At 46.7% G+C, this 19,590-nt stretch overlaps 6 protein-coding genes across 6 annotated transcripts; 3 read left to right on the plus strand and 3 right to left on the minus strand.

Annotated features, from left to right (window-relative positions):
* Nucleotides 1–189: 189 nt before the first annotated feature.
* On the minus strand, nt 190–888 carry N7479_004871 (uncharacterized protein; the record flags this gene model as incomplete). The annotated part of the gene is made up of 1 exon (XM_057252568.1): nt 190–888. The coding sequence occupies one exon, from the start codon at nt 886–888 to the stop codon at nt 190–192; it is 699 nt and encodes a 232-aa protein (XP_057111893.1).
* An 855-nt stretch (nt 889–1,743) lies between these two features.
* On the minus strand, nt 1,744–4,745 carry N7479_004872 (LysM peptidoglycan-binding domain-containing protein; the record flags this gene model as incomplete). The annotated part of the gene is made up of 7 exons (XM_057252569.1): nt 1,744–2,690; nt 2,742–2,846; nt 2,899–3,385; nt 3,453–3,594; nt 3,670–4,263; nt 4,323–4,523; nt 4,576–4,745. 7 exons carry the CDS (start codon nt 4,743–4,745, stop codon nt 1,744–1,746), a joined length of 2,646 nt encoding a protein of 881 aa, XP_057111894.1.
* A 2,051-nt stretch (nt 4,746–6,796) lies between these two features.
* N7479_004873 (uncharacterized protein) lies at nt 6,797–10,769 on the plus strand (the record flags this gene model as incomplete). The annotated part of the gene is made up of 8 exons (XM_057252570.1): nt 6,797–7,175; nt 7,324–7,486; nt 7,551–7,810; nt 7,864–8,556; nt 8,618–9,191; nt 9,243–9,460; nt 9,602–10,329; nt 10,383–10,769. 8 exons carry the CDS (start codon nt 6,797–6,799, stop codon nt 10,767–10,769), a joined length of 3,402 nt encoding a protein of 1,133 aa, XP_057111895.1.
* Nucleotides 10,770–13,529: 2,760 nt separating this feature from the next.
* On the plus strand, nt 13,530–14,203 carry N7479_004874 (uncharacterized protein; the record flags this gene model as incomplete). Its single annotated transcript, XM_057252571.1, has 3 exons — nt 13,530–13,746; nt 13,827–14,055; nt 14,107–14,203. 3 exons carry the CDS (start codon nt 13,530–13,532, stop codon nt 14,201–14,203), a joined length of 543 nt encoding a protein of 180 aa, XP_057111896.1.
* Nucleotides 14,204–14,560: 357 nt separating this feature from the next.
* Nucleotides 14,561–16,239, minus strand: N7479_004875 (sugar porter family MFS transporter; the record flags this gene model as incomplete). The annotated part of the gene is made up of 2 exons (XM_057252572.1): nt 14,561–16,091; nt 16,145–16,239. The coding sequence occupies 2 exons, from the start codon at nt 16,237–16,239 to the stop codon at nt 14,561–14,563; spliced, it is 1,626 nt and encodes a 541-aa protein (XP_057111897.1).
* Nucleotides 16,240–18,774: 2,535 nt separating this feature from the next.
* On the plus strand, nt 18,775–19,181 carry N7479_004876 (uncharacterized protein; the record flags this gene model as incomplete). The annotated part of the gene is given in 3 exon segments (XM_057252573.1): nt 18,775–18,898; nt 18,914–18,982; nt 19,002–19,181. The coding sequence occupies 3 exon segments, from the start codon at nt 18,827–18,829 to the stop codon at nt 19,179–19,181; spliced, it is 321 nt and encodes a 106-aa protein (XP_057111898.1). The 5' UTR covers nt 18,775–18,826.
* Nucleotides 19,182–19,590: the final 409 nt, after the last annotated feature.

Below are 19,590 nucleotides of genomic sequence, written 5' to 3' on the forward strand. Positions count from 1 at the left end.
GAGATCTGTCTACCTAGGGGTGCAGGCTCCCACACCTCGCAACAGTTACAAATGTGTTCACTTTGTTGGAGAAGATAATTATTTAGACCTACAAATGCAACTTACAATGCCGTTGAAGCTCTCAAAATACACAATCCGAATCCTATATTTCTCAACCAACCTCAGGTCCCACTTACGGATACTGTGAGGTCAACTCAACTCTTGTATTTGCGGAGGACGAGCATAATACATATCCCAGTGGTGCATATCGCACATAGCCGTGGCCCCAACCCCCTGTATCTCATCGTAAGGCACTTTCATCCAACCAACATCCTCCAGCGTGCATCCCTCCAGGGGCTCAAGCTCCTCATCCAGATAGACTGACTCATTGTCATCTTCATCTACCTCCGGTTCCCAGTCTCCATAAACTAGACGAACAAACCCGGTCTGCCTTGAAGTATCCGGGTTCGAGTTCAAGACAGACTCTAGCGCCTCTTGGTCGACCATGACAAAAAACCTGTAGCGACCCAAATGTCCGAAAGTATCGACACCCTGTTCCTGCAGTGGTGCAGTCGTAGCCCACGTCCTGAAATGGGTGCGGAGAACAGCGGTGGTCGCACCATCAAATGAGGGGTCTTCAAAGACCGTTGGGGTAAACCCTTCTAGCATATCTAGGCCGCTGCTGTACTCGAGGTATTCTGTGACGGACTGGAGGAAGAGAGCCATGAATCTTTCCCAGTCTTTTTGGCTTTGATATGTGCAGCGATAGATGACGAAGCCCCACTTTGTGAATCCGTCTTTTTGGAGAAGCCGTTCTAGGTTGTCTGCGGCGTTTAAGCATGTTTCCATGTTGGGATCCCGTTTTGATGGTTGTTCGATTTCATAATCGGGAATGCGTGAGGAACTCATTGCTCTTGAGAATGATTTGGTGAGCTGTGAAGGGCCAGTTCTGGTAGGAAAACGGATAGGACGAGTGGAAAGGCTGGAACACCTGAATAATTGCTTCCGTAAAAGTCTTGGAATCATTTAGTGAAAAGGAAATGAAGAAAACTTGGAAAAAATCAAGTTGGGTCCAGGGCAATATTATTAGCTGTGGTACGGAGTAGACCAAGTCGGGTGATGATCACATTGAATTCTGCCGGTTTTGCACAAGTCACGTAGCGTAATTTATACCATTCTGTATAGCTCCAATGAAAACTACAGAGAGATAACTAATTCACTATTATTGCCCTACCTACATAGGTATTCCACCGAAATAAATAAATAACAAGCGTTCATAAATTTGACTTGAGATCTTCGATTGCCCCCTCAAGTGCCCTCTATACAACCGATTTTTTCCCCTTTAACCCCCTGGGGCTATATATATCTTCACTTATCAGTTTCCCGCTTTTTTCTTGAGTACGTTTTTATGTTGATCTATTCATTGTCTGAATCTGTATCTATCATACTCCATATGGAGGATTTAATTTGAACAGAATACACTATCTTCTTGAGGTTGCATTGATGTGTGATCCACTGCAGTTTACGGATGTAGTCCGGACTCCATAGCTCTAGATACAGATCACGGTATATAAGTGGAGACAGACCCCAATGTTTCAGGTCGATAAATAAATTGAAAGGGATAAATGATAGTAAATACCCGACGGTAATATTTGGTATTTTACAGCAGATTAAGGGTCTTTCTTTAGTTCACCAGATATCTCCAAAACTATCTCCAGCTAGAATCTCAACAAAAACTGCCGGATTAGTCAGGGAACATGTGCCCTAAACACCCCGGTTGTGGAGATGTAGATGTCTTCTTCCTTCTTTCTCTCTCGGAGACTTCAATCGGTCGGGGTTTTCCGTCCGTTTCCGCTTGGTAGTCTCGGCAGAAACTCCCACACAAACCGAATACCCAATTGCTAGGGTCTGGCAATCCGATCCAATCGCGGGATTCCACTTGTAGAGCTGTGCAAATGTAATCCCATACGTTGTCTGAATCTGGGCGCATGAATCCCCGCTCACCACGGTGTAATATTTATCGCAATTGGATACGATGCCTGTTTGCGTTGGGGCACTTGGTCCCGTGGCCGTGGCAGTCGAGCCTGGGCCCTTCACGCAGTATGCATAGTCCAGCCAAAGAGAGCTGCAGGTGCTGCCAATCGCGGGATTCCACTGGTAGAACTGTGCAAATGTAATTCCATATGTTGTCTGAATCTCGGGGCATGAATCCCCGCTCACCACCGTGTGATATTCCTCGCAATTGGATACGATGCCTGTTTGCGTTGGGGCACTTGGCCCCACGGTTGTGGTAGTCGAGGCTGGGCCCTTCACACAGTATGCATAGCCCAGCCAAAGAGAGCCGCAAGTGCTGCCAATCGCGGGATTCCACTGGTAGAACTCCGCAAGGCTGATACCAGACCCACTCGCAATCGTCGAGCAGCTATCACCGTCTACTGCGGTATAGAATTCCTGACATCCTGAAACAATTCCAGTCTGAGTGGGACCAATTGAGGCCGTAGTCTGGGTGGAAGTTCCGGTGCTGGTCGCAGTGGCGGTCGAAGTGGCGGTCACATCCGTGGAGCCGACACCGATACAGATGGCGCGATAATCGGTGAAATTGAGTCCGGAAAAGAGGGCAGTGTCGCAGTCATCTAATAGCCATGTGTTCCAGGTCTGCAGATCTGCCAATGTTACCCCATAGTCGGAGACAATGTCGGCGCATGTGTAATCTAGATATGGTCAATAAAGCCCCCCCTTTTGAAGAGTATTAGAGCGCATACCTGGAGAGTCATAAAGATCAACGGAAGTGAGACAGTTGCAGTTAGAGGCAGTACCACTCTCCGTGGCGTTGATGGAAAGACAATTGGTTAGGGTAGGCTCCGTCGCTAATCCACGGTCAGCATTGATCCGCATGTTGAGATTATCCTCATCACTTACCTGTGCTGTTCGAGTACTCTAGAACGCAGTAGCTGTACGTCATTGTGAGGGTACAGGTCGACTTGTTGTTTGAGAGACTTGGGTTCCACTCCACCAATTGGTCCATGGAGATTTCATAGTCCCTTGCGAGGTCCCGGCAGAGATCGTTAATGTTAGAGGGATTTGCGTATTCATAGCAGCCCGAAAGGGTGTCTGGAGCAGTGGGGAGCTGTGTGGGCTCAGTGTACACAAAACCAGGATAGCTTGTAGTGGTGGGGATGTCGGTATTCACGGAGGAGAAGGTGGCGGTGGGGACTGTGATAGGCAAGTACCCAGTGAGGGTGTAGTTGGGGTAGCTGGTAAGTGAACCAACAGGTTTGACACAGTACGCCTCGTCCAGCTGGAGATTTGTGCAGTCGGCGTCAATCTCTGGGTTCAAAAAGTAGAAATCCGGCAGTGAAATAGACTGTGCTATCGAAAGCTGGGCGCAGGTATCTCCTGCTTGGACCTATTTATCGATCAGAAAATTATCGGACGGGAATGTTTCAACAAGTGGAGAATTCACGATCACTCACCGTGTACCACAGGCTACAGTTGTGGTTACTACCATCTATGGCATTGGTTGGAACTGGCGCAGCAGTAGTGGCATCTGTAGTAGTCGGATTTGGAGTGGAGCCTGAATCGGAGTCATTGTGGCTTAGATAGCCACCAGGAGGGCTGGTAATAGCACATTAGTATACCCGTCAAATATCGTACATACACCGAAGTTAGAAGGACTGCAAAATTGCTCACCTCAAGCACACCTCATATCCAATGAAGAAATCGCTATTAAGACATAGAGAGTTGATATAGGGGTTCCATGAAAGGAACTGTGGAATAGTCACGTTGCCGAGAGGACCAACGACGCTGTCGCATGTATCAGTACCCTTCCAGGTATAAGTGTTGCACTTCGGGGGAACACAGAGAGGCCGGTTCATCATGCTAGCGAAATCTTGACAGTATAGATCCAGCTTGTTGGCCTGCAATAATGAGTAGGTAGAGACGCTTAATAACTTTGCCACGGAGTTACAATCGTCTGACTGCTGCGCCTGATACAAGCCCACGCAATTTAATGTGGTGGTGCTTGTGGCAGTAGCCGAAGTTTCCGTTGCCGTTGCAGTTGCATTGAGCGCATAGGCGGTTGGAGAAGTGACGGAATAGCCCGAAGCAATGCAGCTTGATGTCAAAGAGCTAAAGGTCTCTTCCATTCCCTCGTCATAGCCTAAGGGGCTGTTGAGTTGAGTTTCCAATACTCCCAGCCAACAATCTGAGCATGAAGCATTCATGCTTGGTACAGCGGAACGGTTTGCCCAAGATAGAAATTGAGGATCGCAGTAGTTGCCCGACCTAATGGGGGAAAGCTTAGGATCAGAGTTCAATAAAGACCAACTAATAGCGTCACTCACTCGTCCTTGCGGCAGGAGACATCATAAGTGAACAGGTAGTTGTCGGCAATAAAAGTAGCTGGATAAGCTACATCCTCGTAGACAATCACATCGGTATCTTCAGTGCATGCTGCTTGAATGGTAGCTCTGGCACTTTTCAATGACGTGTAACAATCATTGACACATAATTCAGTGACTTGGTCCTCGTCCAGAATAGCATTGCTTGTTCATTTTAGTATATGATCTCATGCGCATGTTTCTTTTTTAAACTTACTCTGGAGAAACCACGAGGAGAAATGGAGGACAAGTCACGTTGGTGGCTAGTGCATCTTTACAAACCTCAGTAAGACCCGTATAGTTTGTAAAAACCTGAAGTCCAACAGGCTGCTGGCCCAGTACTGCTGGAATCAGTAGAGCCCCTATGGCAGTCCAAAGCCCACGCATTTTGCCTATGTCAGGGCTATACATAGAGCAGACAAAAAAACGAGGGGGAAAAAAACCAAAACCAAAACAAGGTGGGATGGCTATAACTAGAGTGTCAGTAGAGCTATTCGGCAAAATTTAAATCACCAATAAAAGAATGAAAATTGAGTGAATCAAACCACACCCAACTAAACAAACTCGGCGAACTTTATGTAATAACCCTTGGTATTATGTTGTTTTCTATACTTTCTACCTGGTGCGGGTACCAATATCGGCTCAACCAACGCGCTTGAGGAAGTTTCACACCATTTTTCCAATCAAGGCCTTTGATATTTTTTCTACCGATATTGCCCTCTGACACTAGGGATACTCTCTACTGGAGCTAGAGTCAAACCCCGAAAGCAAGGAATTCTCTGTTCATTCAATTTTGTTAGATCCACTCCCTGAAATTAGGGGGCCAGGAAGTGGTCCTGATACCAGATTATGAGGGCTATATGGTTGGAGGAGTTTTCAAAACCACTAGTTGAATTGAAAGGATTTAATATATACTACTCTACTTTTCTATGCCGAGGGATCCGGCAGAAACTTTCGTTTCAGTGGCCGGGCCGCTCCGTACTAAGATCCACATTTTCGACCCCTGTAATATTGATAACAAGTAATTTGTGTGAGAATTTAGGTAGTAGTGGGACCAGAATCTCCGTGCCGATCGGATGCGGTAGATGATCCTTCTTCCGAGCTTTTGTTTCATCAAAAGCAGGTTTGCATATACGAAAGGTTCGGCGGCTATATCTTTTTGGCCTTATCTTAGCCGATTTCTGCTGGATTCCTAGACCCTGGTTTCTAGCCGGCAGATAACCAACGTACCCGAATTACCATTACACGGACCTTGAAAGCACCCTACCTCCGTCCTGGATATCAAAGTTCTCTAAGTACCACATTTACGTAGTACTCCGTACGCCTCTCCGAATTATTTTAGTAAAATAAAGTTAATCTCTTAGTCGGCGTGTATAAATCAGGATATCAAGACTCAACGAGATATCTAATTGCCAAAATAGGTATAATTATCTTCCTACAGTCACTGGTTTCTGTGTGGAAATCCTGCTTCTTCGGTGTCACTTTGTTATTTGGCCTCGGTACAGTGACTGGACATAAGTAATTGTATACCCCTTGGCCCCACCAAACTCACCGCTGATACCGCCTTCCTAAAATGTATAACATGTATGGATAGAACTACCTAGAAATAGTATAGGAAGCAGCGGTTTTTTGTAGACAAATTACTGTGTTATTTTCTCCTCGACTTTTAAGCTAGTGCTCTTATATGTGCAGTAATAGTAGAGATAATCATACTTTATGAAGATTCTTTAGACGGGCAGAATATTAGGTAATCCTAGTGGTGGGGCCGGATGCAATTATTTATGTCCACTGACTGTACTAGTATATGAAGGGCCCTCATTTTTACAGTACATTGTATAGGCGGTGTGGCTGGCGGTATATCATCAAGCAATAGACAAGCAAAAAAAGACCCTAAAAAGCAGGCCCTTGATATGCATAGCGAATCAGGACTGAGAATCCACTGGTCTGCATCGGGCATATCTTGCGCAAGCGAGGTACCTGTACTCATATGGGTCTAGCATACCACCACACCTCACGTTTGACGCCATGCTGTATTCTTCCTTGGTCCGATGGTGGGTAGTAGACTTTTTGGCGCGCATGGAAGTGGCCCCAATTTTGATATGAATCCACATGTTTCTGATGTTTCTAAAAAGTGCACTAGAGAATGCGCTACTAACTTGTATAGTCGTACGGAAGGAGAAAATGTGGTTTTATCAAACGATGGGTAATTTTTCTCCCTCTGGGTCTTGATTGATGGTATGTTGTAAAAGGGCGTCTTTTTCCAAAGCCGATAAATCGTTGTTGAAAGTTGCCTGTCTTTGAATCTTTTTTTTCCCCCATCAATACTGACCCAGTCATTCATTTCTTCGATATACACTCCTTTTTGGTTTCCCTTTGTTTAAAATTCCATTGTTTTTGACTGAAATCAGTCAGTTTGGGAGACAAGCGATTCTCCTACCATGGCTGGTGGTCAGGGATCCCATCTCAGGCGAGGGCACTCGTTATGGGTTTTCTTTGCCATTGCGCTTGGTCTGTTGTGTGTATTCTTTTGGCCGCATGACTCAAAATATTTGCGCAACTCCAACATCCTTTCTCGTCGTGCTGCCCCAATTGACATTGTGAGCACTCAACCAAATCATACCCTTTCTCGGCGGGATGATTATTCTTGCAGTGCTAGTAAACCTTGCAGCAATGGTGCCTGTTGCGGCGCTGGTGGATACTGTGGTTATGGTTCGACATACTGTGGTACGGGTTGTGTGTCGAACTGCAATGCTACTGCAGAGTGTGGAAAGGATGCATCAACACCAGGCAAGACCTGCCCACTCAATACATGCTGTAGTGAGTTTGGCTTTGTAAGTTGTAAACTGGCCTACGACGAGATGTTAATCACCGACTAACGAGTTCAAAGTGCGGAACGACAACGGACTTTTGCAAAAGTATGTCTCTACTGATTGAACTAATTTATTCAGCTACTAATACCTCACAGCTGGATGTCAAAGCAACTGTGTTCTCAATGTTCCTGTTCCAGGCGGAAAAGCTTCGATGGATGTCCTGAGCAACAAGGTTATTGGATATTACGAGGCATGGATGGCCCGCAAGGCCTGCCACAAGATCAAACCGACCAACTTGCCGTTAGATGCATTGACTCAGTGAGCGCAGTTTCTATTTGGGATCTATCTTACAAAAGGGCAAGGCTTCTAACAACCAACATAGTGTGAACTTTGCATTCGCCTCAATCGATCCGTCCACGTATGAAGTGGTCGCGATGGACTCGTCTACCCCAACCAGTCTCTTCCAAGAAACGACTAATATCAAGTCTGTCAAAGAAGACATTAGTGTCTTTATCAGTATTGGAGGATGGACATTCTCCGACAACGGTACTGATACACAACCCCTGTTTGGGGAGATTTCAGCTTCTGAGACTAAGCGGAAGACCTTCGCAAACAACGTTGTGCATTTCATGAGGCAATACGGTATGTCTCCCGCCCTTTAATATATCTATATTTTACTAATTTGGGTATGGTAGGGTTTGATGGTGTCGATCTCGATTGGGAATATCCGGGCGCAGGCGACAGAGGCGGTAAACCCGAAGACACGAAGAACTATGTCCTTTTGATGAAGACACTGAGAGAGACATTCGATGCGAGTGGAAACACATTTGGTCTGACCTTCACTGCCCCCTCTTCATACTGGTATCTCCGCTGGTTTGACTTGCCAAGTATGGTGAAGTATGTTGACTGGATCAACGTGATGTCGTACGATCTCCATGGAGTCTGGGATTCCGACAATCCTATTGGTAGTATTGTCCAAGGACATACCAATCTAACTGAGATTAAGAGTGCCTTAGATCTCTTTTGGAGAGTTAAGATCCCTCCCGCCAAGGTGGTGTTAGGCATTGGGTTCTATGGTCGTGCATTCACTCTACAGGACAAGAGTTGTACGAAACCCGGGTGTGCCTTTAGTGGTGCCTCAGACGCTGGGCCCTGTTCAGACGCTGGCGGTATGCTTGCACACTATGAGATTATGAGTATCTTGCAGGGAACCTCGACCAAAAGGGCCACTATCTCACCAATTCACGACGAAAAGGCTGCAGTCAACTACTTTACGTTTAATGATGATCAATGGATCTCGTATGATGACAAGACAACCTTCAAGCAAAAGATTGATTGGGCAAATGATGTTGGATTGGGGGGCGCAATGGTCTGGGCGTCAGATCTGGGTATGAATGACTCTTCTCAATACACTATACAGACAAACACACTCACTGACGATGAACCCAGATGATGATAAATACTCCGCCCATACCGGCCTTGTCGGTAGAAGTATTATTTCAACACACACACTTCAGGCTTTCAACAAAGCGCAGTCAAACGCTAAGTCCACTATCACAGACTTATCAGCCTTCACTGGACAGAAGTGTTTCAAGTACACAAAGAGGTGTATCAAGCTGGATGACACTGAGGCCATGTCGAATGCCTGTGGTGACGGTTATACCGTTGTTGGCTGGGATGATGCTGGATGTGGCAAGTCAAGCTGTGTAAGTGCGAGCCCTTTGGAACGTGTCTTCGGGACTAACGGCGTACAGCACTGCGGTAAGCCAATTTGTTGCCCTCACGGTGCCGCTCCCAAGGGGTGCAAATGGCGCGGTGACGACACTGGCCAACTCGGCTCCAGTTCAGATTGCAGTGGGCAATGTTCAGCGGGAGAAATCAATGTCAATGGCATTCGTTCGTCATGGGGTGGTGGGTACACTAACGACGGAAACACCAACAAATGCGGCCGCGGATACAAGGTATTCTGCTGTCCGGACCCTGACTACCACGAAGTCACCAAGGGGTGCTCTTGGGCTAAATGGTAAGTGAAAGACTGACAATCTGCCGTCGAGTCATCTAACGTTGAATATAGTGGAAAGGAATGCCCGAGCGGAAAAGAATCTGTCTTGACATTGTACGACAATTGTTATTCCAAAGGGGAAAAATACTGCTGCCCTACCCCAGTTGAGCTCACCAGCTGTCACTGGACAGGTGGAAGTGGTGGTAGAGATTGCGTGAATGCGAAGTGCAATTCCACCGAGCTCCAGATCGCAACCTCTTCCCTAGGTGATGGCTATCTTACGTGTGACTGTAAGATTTCCGCCATCATTCTCATAGATTTTGAAAGCTAAAGATGATATTTAGGGGGCCGAAAAAGAGCAGCGTGCTGCACAGTGAAGAAAGCACCGACGAGAAAGGCAGTATGCACTTTAACTAAGTGTAATGATCAAGATAGCGGCTATTGTTCAATAAGTGATCGTAATGACATTCTGAAACGAGCTGCGAGCGAGCTTCTCGTTCTCTCGCCTGTCTCGCCCAGCGAATCCAGTCTCGAAAAACGGGCTGGGAAAGTGCAAACTTCGCTCACAGTGGGGGCGCTCACGATCATTCGGATTATCGCTAAATATCCATCTATGGGAAAGCTGTTCACTATTAAACAGGCAGCTTTGGTGCTCAAGAAGGCTTTCAGGACACGGACCGGTACCTGCGGGGGCTCTGTTTTACAAATCACGAACTTGCCTGACCAACCGACCGCAGCACAGATTAGTGGCCTAAACAGTGAGCATCCAGTTGACAAGAGACTTCAGGACAGCGTACTTGAATCAATGGCGAGTGGCATACTCCCCTCTGGGCGCATTGCACATCTCAAACCGATATCTGAGAATTTCTGGCGTTTTAAATGGAGCTTCGCCTCCGCCAAATTGGCCCAGAAACCGCCTGTAGGTAACAGCAAAGGCAAGCAGCCGGCGCAGCCTAACGAACGTTTTGGAGAAGTCTTCGGATCAGACGACAACCCGTACCCCTTCATGGCCGTCGAGGCCTCGCTTAATATTCGCAAGGGCAAAATCTTCGAGTTGAAAAACCCGGTCGACTTGAAGGTTATCCAGACAGCAGCAAAGAAAGCCGTGAAGGTAGATACGATGGAAGAAGCTAACGTGTTCCTTTCGAAACTCCAGGTGGTAAGTACCGGTCCCACATCGCCCCTGATTAGCAAGTTAACTAACATGGCTAGGCATTCGCGGCCTTCGAGTATATTCGGGATGCCCAATTCCAGGCTCGATTTGACCATGTGATAAAGAATGGATATATAACACTGAGCGATATCGAAGAAACGACCGAGACTTACAACCTCCAGAATTGGTGGGCACTTTGGAATGATGATCACTTCACGGAGGCCCTACGAGTTGCACGGAGATGGGCACGTGACGCAATTCGGGATGCAAGGGCCCCGTATATCGAAGCATATGAGGCAGGCCACGGACTGGAAACTTATGATCGTGTGATGGCCGCATTGGATGCCTTTGAAGACCTCATCGCAGAAATCCGGATGCCGGAGGTGAAAAGCTACAAGCAGAAAAATCCCTACAATGGTGAGGGGCCAAGCGGGTACAACTCGTAAATATATATACTACGGCCTTGGAAGCTTCCAGAGTTATGGCTTTTGTGATGGTGCATATAATGTTACTATAGGCCCATAGGCACAGGCACAGGACTCTTGTTCAAAGGCTCATGCTCTGTCAAAGACTACCTATATATAAGTGTATCAATCTTTTTTTGTTCTATCAGTCATTCACCTATCTAAGTCCTGATTAGGTAGTCAATCCCTCTTTTCCAAACTGTGTAGACAAATCAACCTAGCGGTAGGTATGTTTTGGTGAGCTTCAAATTGGTTGAGTATCGTAACACGCTCTACATTGTTAGGGATACAACCTTGGAAGAGATATTGTTAACTCTAATGATATTTTGAGAGAGAGAGATAGCGAGTGAGTTCAGCCCAAGAAGTACTTTTCGGAATTTGCCGACCTTCTCGGTATATAGCTGGGTAGTAAAAGGCGATGGGGGTATCATGACCTCAAATGCGTGTTGACATCCTACGATAAAATAGCAGCTGAACTACTAGGTATGTCTGATGGGTTGTTTCTAGAGTTGAAGAAAGAACCTTGAGAACTGATGTCAGGGAGAAACTCAATCTTGAGGAGTCAATCTATGAGGCATGGTGCAATTGGGAATTCAAGCGAATAGGTACTCAGGCATCTAAATATAGTGATGATCGAGAGCAGATATCAATCTGCCTCTCTACTGTCCTGCGAAGGTATATTCTCGAGAAAACACCATAGGGGCTATTACATAATGAAATTATTGTTCGAGGGTTCCCTGGGTGCCAGGCACTCGGAGTCACTCATGCTCCTTTGTTCTTCTCTCATCTCTGTTTGTGATATCTCCTCTCTTCATGCAATCAAGCTTTATTTTCTGACTCGGTCTAGTTCCCCAGCATAGCTATCTAATGGAAAGGAAGAGAATCTCTCTAAAAGTATTGCAGATTCTCAGGTTCTTGGGTATAAACCGGGGTAGCGCCGTAGCTTGGGTACCCACAGGGCCATTATGCCACTTCAACTCCGCACTATCGGAGCGACGAATCCCATTGACCTTGATGTATTGTATGACGTAAAGATAAGGAATTTGAAGCCGCACTGATGTGGTTGCTCTATCTTATGAGAGGTTCTCTGCATGCAGTACGGAGTAGTTATGATGGAGCATCTTCCAAAGTTGGCAGGGTGAAATATTTCTTGCAGCAGAAATTGGGGGTTGCCTGCCTATTAAGAAATGCGCGTGATTTGTGGTGGAGACTACTGTTAATCCAATAATATCCTCACAAACACCGAACATCCCCAATTATCATATATCATACAGCCAGCACAACCACAACAGCCGTAGTATGCCAAAAAGGCCGATGTGACCCCCAGCGCGGTCGCTGGCAGCCTAACCCATGCTTTTGTCATTCGTTATTATTCACCACTGTCCCCCGAAGCGGGCGAGCCAAACTTTATCTTGCAACAAAATGACCGAGCGCATGATGGAGCTCCCCCTTCAATTCCCTCTCAGCCGTCCCTCTATGATAACAGTTGCCTGTGACATTTAAGTGAATCAAATCACCACTGAGTTCATAGCAAACTCCGGTTTAAGCTTATATATTGGTCTTCGTGTTTGATTCAAGTAATAGAGTCTGTTTAACTGGATAATAAAGCTCGATTGGGCTCGATTGGAGTGCGTAACATAATAGCGTTCGGTGCTAAGCGTTGACAAGGGTAGAATATATATTCGATATGGTGGCTGACTCTACCTTATATTTAGCTATAACACCAAAAGGGAATGGATATCTTGATCAAATTTACAACCAAGGAGATATCTGACAAGATATCTAGAAGGACTACTGAAAGACTGTCAAGTCCACTATCAAAATGACTTGACAAGGCCGCATATCTGGCTAACTATATTCTTGTGTATATACCTCACGAAAGGTCATCTTAGGTAGTCTACTGTACCATATAGAACTAAAGATTGACAATTGTGGTGCACTGAGTACGTAGTTGAAAATACATGCGTCACTGCTGGATCTTGCTTGCTGTTGCCTCAATTGTAGAATTCGTCTGTCACTGCTAAATCCAAACAGTGTCCCATAATTACAAGTCCCACGATCGATTTTGCATAGTGCAGATACTAAATAGTCTAGCGTAGTTTGCCATGTTTTCGAGGTCAGCTTATGTGCTTTGTAAACTCTTCTTTGCGTGCTCTGTGTATGGACCGAAGTACTATAAACCGCAGTGGGAAGAAGAGAAAGTTCATTAGAAACCTCTCCAGTAGCGTGATCAAACGGATAGAATAACAAAACCTGCTATCAAGAGATATGACTAATGTATGTAAATCCCACCATTTTCTTAGTGTAGAATAGTTTCTTGTAGCCTTCAAAACACGGGGGCGGGAGCGGGGATAGGCGCACCGCCTATTCTACTATGATCGCCTATCTTTTCCGTTGTGAGTAATGCAGAATGCAATACAGAAACCGGGAGTTTCCCTTTGTAGTCAAGAAGTGAAGCACACTAAGATGTCAATACTACGCTGACAATGCTACTATTGGCTCAAGTCCGTCATTTTCATTAGAAGCGGGCCCGCCCATTTTCCCCATAAGGCTAAGACCGAATCACATCCAATTAAATCCCAGGAACGTGACATGTCCCTGTCGATTGATAAATGGTTGGTGTTTTTGAAGTCACTCACTTGCTATTAAAGACTAGACCACCCTCTCATATATTAATGTGAAGTTCACTTACCCCATTGTGAAATAAAATTCCTTCTCTACTATTCCCTCACATCCGACATCATGCTTGGCTTTGTACCTTTCGGCCTACTGGCCATTGCATCTTTCGCAACAGCCCGCGAGCCCACACTCTACTTCATCCGCCACGGAGAAAAGCCTGAAGATGGAGGAAACGGGTTGAACGCCATGGGCCTCGAACGTGCCCAATGCCTGCGGGACGTTTTCGGCAAGGATTCCGAATATAAGATCACCCACATTATGGCGCAGACGCCCAAGAGCAGTATGATTATACCCTGTCCCTGTGCTGTGTGGCTTCGACATGCAGTATTATAGCCTAGAGGGCTAACGTGAACAACACAGATGGCAAGCGCGCCCGTCCCTACGACACCGTTAAGCCGCTGGCCGATGATCTTGGCCTTGAGGTTGACATTTCTTGCGATCGGGATGATCCAGGTTGTGTCAAGCAGGTCGTGGATAAATATGATGGAAAGGGCCTGACAAATATCCTGATTTGCTGGGAGCACGATGCTATCACTGATATTATGGAGACTATGGGACTTGATGATGCGCCGCAATATCCGGATGACAGGTTAATATTTGACCCTTGTCATACTTTTCGACTTTTCTAACATTTATATAGATACGACCTCATCTGGACTCTCCCAGCCCCTTATGATGAGATTACCGAGGAGTCTAGCGAGCATTGCCCCGGCTTGGACTCTCAGATTAAATTCTGAGAAAAGTCGACAATAGTGTTGGATGATTCTGGCTCAACTCGGTTTTGTGCGAATTGTTTTTGTACAAGTCACGTGTCATTATGAATTTATTGTCAATTTGCAACTTAAAAGAAGATCTTTATCTTGGTAAACTAATAAAAGCAAGAAGCATTGGTATTCGGTGTTAAGTAGTAATTAAAAAAGTCCTGGGAGCAATAACCCTAAAGCTAAGGAGAAATAAAAAGCAACCCATCATATTAGCAAAGCCTAGATAGATTTAGGCAATGAAACCTTGGCCCATTGGTGACAAAGCATTGGCCGTAGTTCAAATTCAGGATACACATGGAGGTGTTGTACCGAATTATGGAGACTGGGTACCTATTCAACCTGCGAAACAGTGGTCTCTTTCTCAACGTTCTTAGGAGTTTGGACAGTTCCTTCCTCCGCGTGAAGATCGGCCACCTTGTCTGATTGAATACCTCCCTGCTCTAGCCTGCGAACCTGCTGGTACTGCACCTTGGTCTTCCATGGCACAAGACCAGGGGTTGTAAACATGGATTCAACCTCCTCCAGGGTCTTTCCAGCCGTTTCTGGGAAGGCGAAGAAGACATGTACAGTCATTGCGAAGCAGAATATTCCGAAGACGATATAAACCTTCCACCTGATGTTCTCAAAAGCAGGCGGGACGAAGTAGGACAGGGCAAAGTTGAAGATCCAGTTAGATGACGTGGAAAGTGCGACAGCTTTGCCACGCAGACGAAGGGGATACAGCTCAGGGGGGTAGATCCAGCTGACAGGACCCCAGGTTGGCGCATAACTGGCAACGAATAGATAGGTGCAAGCGATGACTCCCTTCGCCGCCTTGGGGGCATCGGAGAGATCCCACGACTGTTCGGGGGTACCATCAACACCGCCCGGTGGAGCTGGCTTGCCATACGAAGCCATGATGCCAGCGTTGGCAAACATGAACACCATCATGAGTGTCGAACCAACCAAAAGCGGAGTGCGACGGCCCCAACGATCAATGAAGAGCAAAGCTAGGATGGTCATCACGACATTGATGACGTACTGAATTGAGGATGCGACAAGGTTCGAGTTTCCAGTGAGACCGGCCATACCAAACACATAGGTGATGTAAAGCATCATGACGTTCATGCCAGTGAGCTGAGACCAAATTTGAGTAAACATGCCGAGGTGGGTGCGGTAAAGCATAGGACCCTTGAATAGGTCCAGGTATGAGGCATCCTTGTTGTGACGTTCGAAGTCGACCATCTCACGGATCTCTTGTAACTCAGCCTGCACAAAGGGGGCATTGCGGTCACCCTTAGCATGGACCGAAGCCAAAACCTCGTGAGCCTCCTCCCAGCGATCTTTCTTGGCCAACCAACGTGGACTCTCAGGCAACAGGAAGACCAAGCCAAAGAGCATGGCGGCGGGGACCATCTGCAGACCCCAGGGAGTACGCCATGCAGCAGTACCCTCGAGGAAACTACAACCGTAGGAGACGTAGAACATGATCAGGATTCCCCATGTGATGGCCCACTGTTGTGCTCCGACCACTTGGCCACGCTTACTGGGCTGGGCTAATTCGGCGACGTAGACAGGGACCTGGGCGCTGAGGATGCCCACGGAAATACCGTTGATGAAGCGGCCAACGACAAGCTGGGCGACCCCAAAAGATGAGCACACGATGGCGCTACCGATGCACCAGATCACAGAGCCTGTCTGAATGGCTCCGCGGCGACCCAGATAGTCAGTCACGAAACCGGAAGCTAGAGCGCCTACCCAGGAACCACCAGGCATGGATGCTGAGATGCCACCCTGGTTGGCAGAGGTAGGACCACCGCATTTACCATCCTTGTTAGTGCCAGTTTGGTTGAAGAAACATTTGTACTGTTGGGTGCCGAGACTACAAGAGATCAGCGATCTTCCACTCTCAGCCTAAGGAATCAGCATACTCACATGGCAGACATAGAAGCAATATCAAAACCAAATAGTGCACCGCCAATGACGGCCACCGTGGTGATGACATAAATATTGGTGATCTTGTACCCCATGATGAAGTTCCGCAAGGGAGTTAGATCAAAAAGGAAGGGATTCCAGAGTTGGAGGAAAGAAAAAGGGAAAAGAGCAAGGGTGAGGGATTTTAAAGAGCTGAACACAAACACCAAAAACACCCAAAAACAGTAAAACCACAGTAAAACCACAGTAAAACACTAAAATACCCAAACGGGAAAGGGTCCAAAACCCAAAACAGAAAAGGCGGAGATGTGGAGATGCGGGGGAAAAAAGAAGGCGTATTTCCCCGAATACCTGCATTTATAGTTGCATTGCGACTATAAATGCATGTAGCATTCAAAATAAAACACTATATAGAGGACGCTAACAGAATCCACATGTGCTTTCCACTTCATAACCCTGTCAAACTCAAAGCCACCGAGTCATCAAGTCACAGAGTCATCAAATCACCAATCATCAGCTAGATATCAAACTAGTTTGTGGTCAGATGCTGGTCAGCCCCGTAGTGTATGTAACTTCAAGTGTCGCCTCAAGCCACATGGTACCATCGCATGTCGGACATTTACCTATTTTGTTCAAGGGTCTCAGTGTAAGGAACATCCATGGATCTGGTCTCCCGTCTCTTGGGTTTTCCCCTCCTTTGTTAACATGAACCAACGTAAAATACAAAGAAACTTAACTTTCCACCAAAGAGAACCAAGGGCCAAGAGTAATCCAAGTGCCGACATCCGCTTAGCGTTGACATCGAAGTTGCGATCTTGGCCTACGCGAGGCTTGACCTATAGTGCGCCATAAGACGGAAGGCAGTCCGTTCACCTTGGCAACAAGCCTCTCCCGTTATGATTTGGCAACACGACACATGCACGAGCCAACGCCCTCGGAGTCTGTTTCCCCGATAAAAAGAAATACTCGCGTGGTACGACCCGACAAGGATGCGGAATTTGCACACCCTGGGAGTAAATTATAATGCCGACAGACTGGTGTACCACACCCCTGAACCATTTCTACACAGGGGCCCTTCTGACTTAAATTACTCTATGTTAAACCCCAAATGGCCCCATATCTAGTGCCTTGGCGCACCTGTAAAGCGCCACATTGCGGTTGGGGCTGGGGTATTGAGTCTGTACCCTTCGAAGGCGTAAATTAAGGCGCTAAATGGGCGATCACGGCTACGCTTACGAGGTACTTACTTAGCACGCCACATGACTTCCATCGCATTCGGGATGAAAGTCAGAATCAAAGGGTTATTTGCTCACATCCATTGCTGACCACCAAGATTCGGTTGTTAAAGAACTCGGTTTTTGCAACTTAAGACAGCCATCAACGACGCAGGAAGAGCCCCTTCGGGAGGCTCCAGGTCGGCAATAATGTACAACCTTTCCCCACCCTTCCCTCATATTAGGCCTATTGGGTGAACAACACACCACGCATCCCTGTCTCTGGTCTGAAAACATGGCACGCACAGTTTCCCCAGTCGAACACCTCAAATAAAATCAAGGCCTTGGGATGTAAGCTTTTTTTTTTATCGTTTCCCTCCCCTGCCTCTTTCTGCGGATTTTGGCTCGCTTACTAGCCGTATTCACATGTGATCCATCATATTTACAACTTCCAATATTACTGCGAGGTTGAGAATCCCTGCAGTCCATATTGAACAATTAGGCCGAGGAAATGTGACCAGCCCGTTGGATGTACCCCTGGAATTCGCTAGCTTCACGCTTGGATCGTATCTTCTGGGTTCATGCCCCATAATAATTTACACAAGCTAGTTGGCGATTGCGGCCAGCGGTGCATATACCCGAAGTGGTTTGGCGGGTATCTGGCCCTTTTTCGTAGTCTATCATTGGTGGACAGCTATACACTGCCATTCTTGGTTTTTTAGGGTCTAACGGTTGAACTTCATAGATTCAACTGGTTGGGACTATGTGGATACAATTCAGTTGTGTACATGTTTGAAGCTCGCTCTGGGTTCAACTCGACCTGAACTGGGTAGGACTTGGACTATTCAGACTGGAACTGAATTCCTTATTCTCCAGATCATTTCCATTGTATCATTCGCGCAGTATTACGATCAAAAAAAATTAAGCCCGAGGGATAATGATATTTATTGATTGGGAATATTTGCTAGGCGGGTCTTCTTTATGAATACCTCACCTCTTTCCCAATCCGTGACAATGGGTGAGCTTATACTCAAAAGCTCCCACAGTTTCACCCAGCGTTTATAGCATCTGCTACATCTTAATCTTCCATATAGCTCATAGCCGCTACCTCCTTGATTTCCTTCAGTATCTTCCTTTTCTGTTTTCAGACCATTTTGATGATCTTTCTTGCGTGGACGAGCTTGCATTCATAGGCTGCCAAAGTTTTTCCTAGCGAATTGAGATGTTTGCGGCTGATTGAGTCCATCTTGGGCTATTTTTAAGTGTCTTTTCCAGCTCCTTCTTTTGTTAGCGGGTCGTTTTTGATGACCGCCTTAGCGTGGGCGACCTTGCACTTAAAGGCTGCTAAAGCTGTGTCCAGCGAGCGAACATCTTCGTGCATTTTGTCTGTTTGAATTCCTTTTTCTATTCTTTCAGCAAGCTGCATCTGGCAGTTTATGCAGGCCAGGCCCCGCGTGAGCAGATACTGATGTCTCTAAAAGAGAAACGGGGTGGGAATGTCATGTCCCACTATATACATCGGAGCCTGGAATGTCTGAGCGTATTGCTCAAATAGAGTGGTCTTTTTGGCCTAGTGTGTAACTCGCCAGTCCAGGGGCAGGTTGTAACAGGGAACCATTTTATGGTCATCCTTAATCTCTCAGCATGAACAATCCAAAAGCTCGATGAAGAGTGTCACAGCAGTCTCGAAGCCGTTTTATCGCTTTCAATGGGAAGGGACCACTGGACTAATTAAAGTGATCCCTTCAAAACGTCATGATGTAGCCACAACCAAGCTCAATCGACCAATCTACATGAAGCTTATTGCAATGGGACTCAGATAGTTAGAGATGATCTGGGCTAGAATATCAGCCTATAAGCCCACCGCTAGTGCAGGTAAACAGGAGGACCGAGCATTTTTACCTCCAGCTCGCTGCCCCAATGGGCTTTCAAGTGGGTCATGGCTGACTTTTTCATCGAAGCAGTGGTTTCCGAATTCCTCAGTCGGTTTCGTGAAGATGCTAAGAGATGGCTTATCATTTCCGAGGTTGGGGTGGGATTACTCGGCCCAGCCCACATTTGAAAAATGGCAAATGGCTGCCAGCAGTGCTCCACGCTCACTCATCCAAGCGTATCTCGGTCCACTGCGCGCACAATCCCCCAATATCCCTCCCCTAACCACACAACCAATGAGCACCCAGAAGCCATACTCAGTACAGGAGGTCCACGTCGAGCCTAACACAGCCGTCGGAC

This window comes from Penicillium vulpinum, assembly GCF_028829585.1.
Source record: "Penicillium vulpinum strain IBT 29486 chromosome Unknown utg000002l_segment0_segment0, whole genome shotgun sequence".
Classification (NCBI taxonomy): domain Eukaryota; kingdom Fungi; phylum Ascomycota; class Eurotiomycetes; order Eurotiales; family Aspergillaceae; genus Penicillium; species Penicillium vulpinum.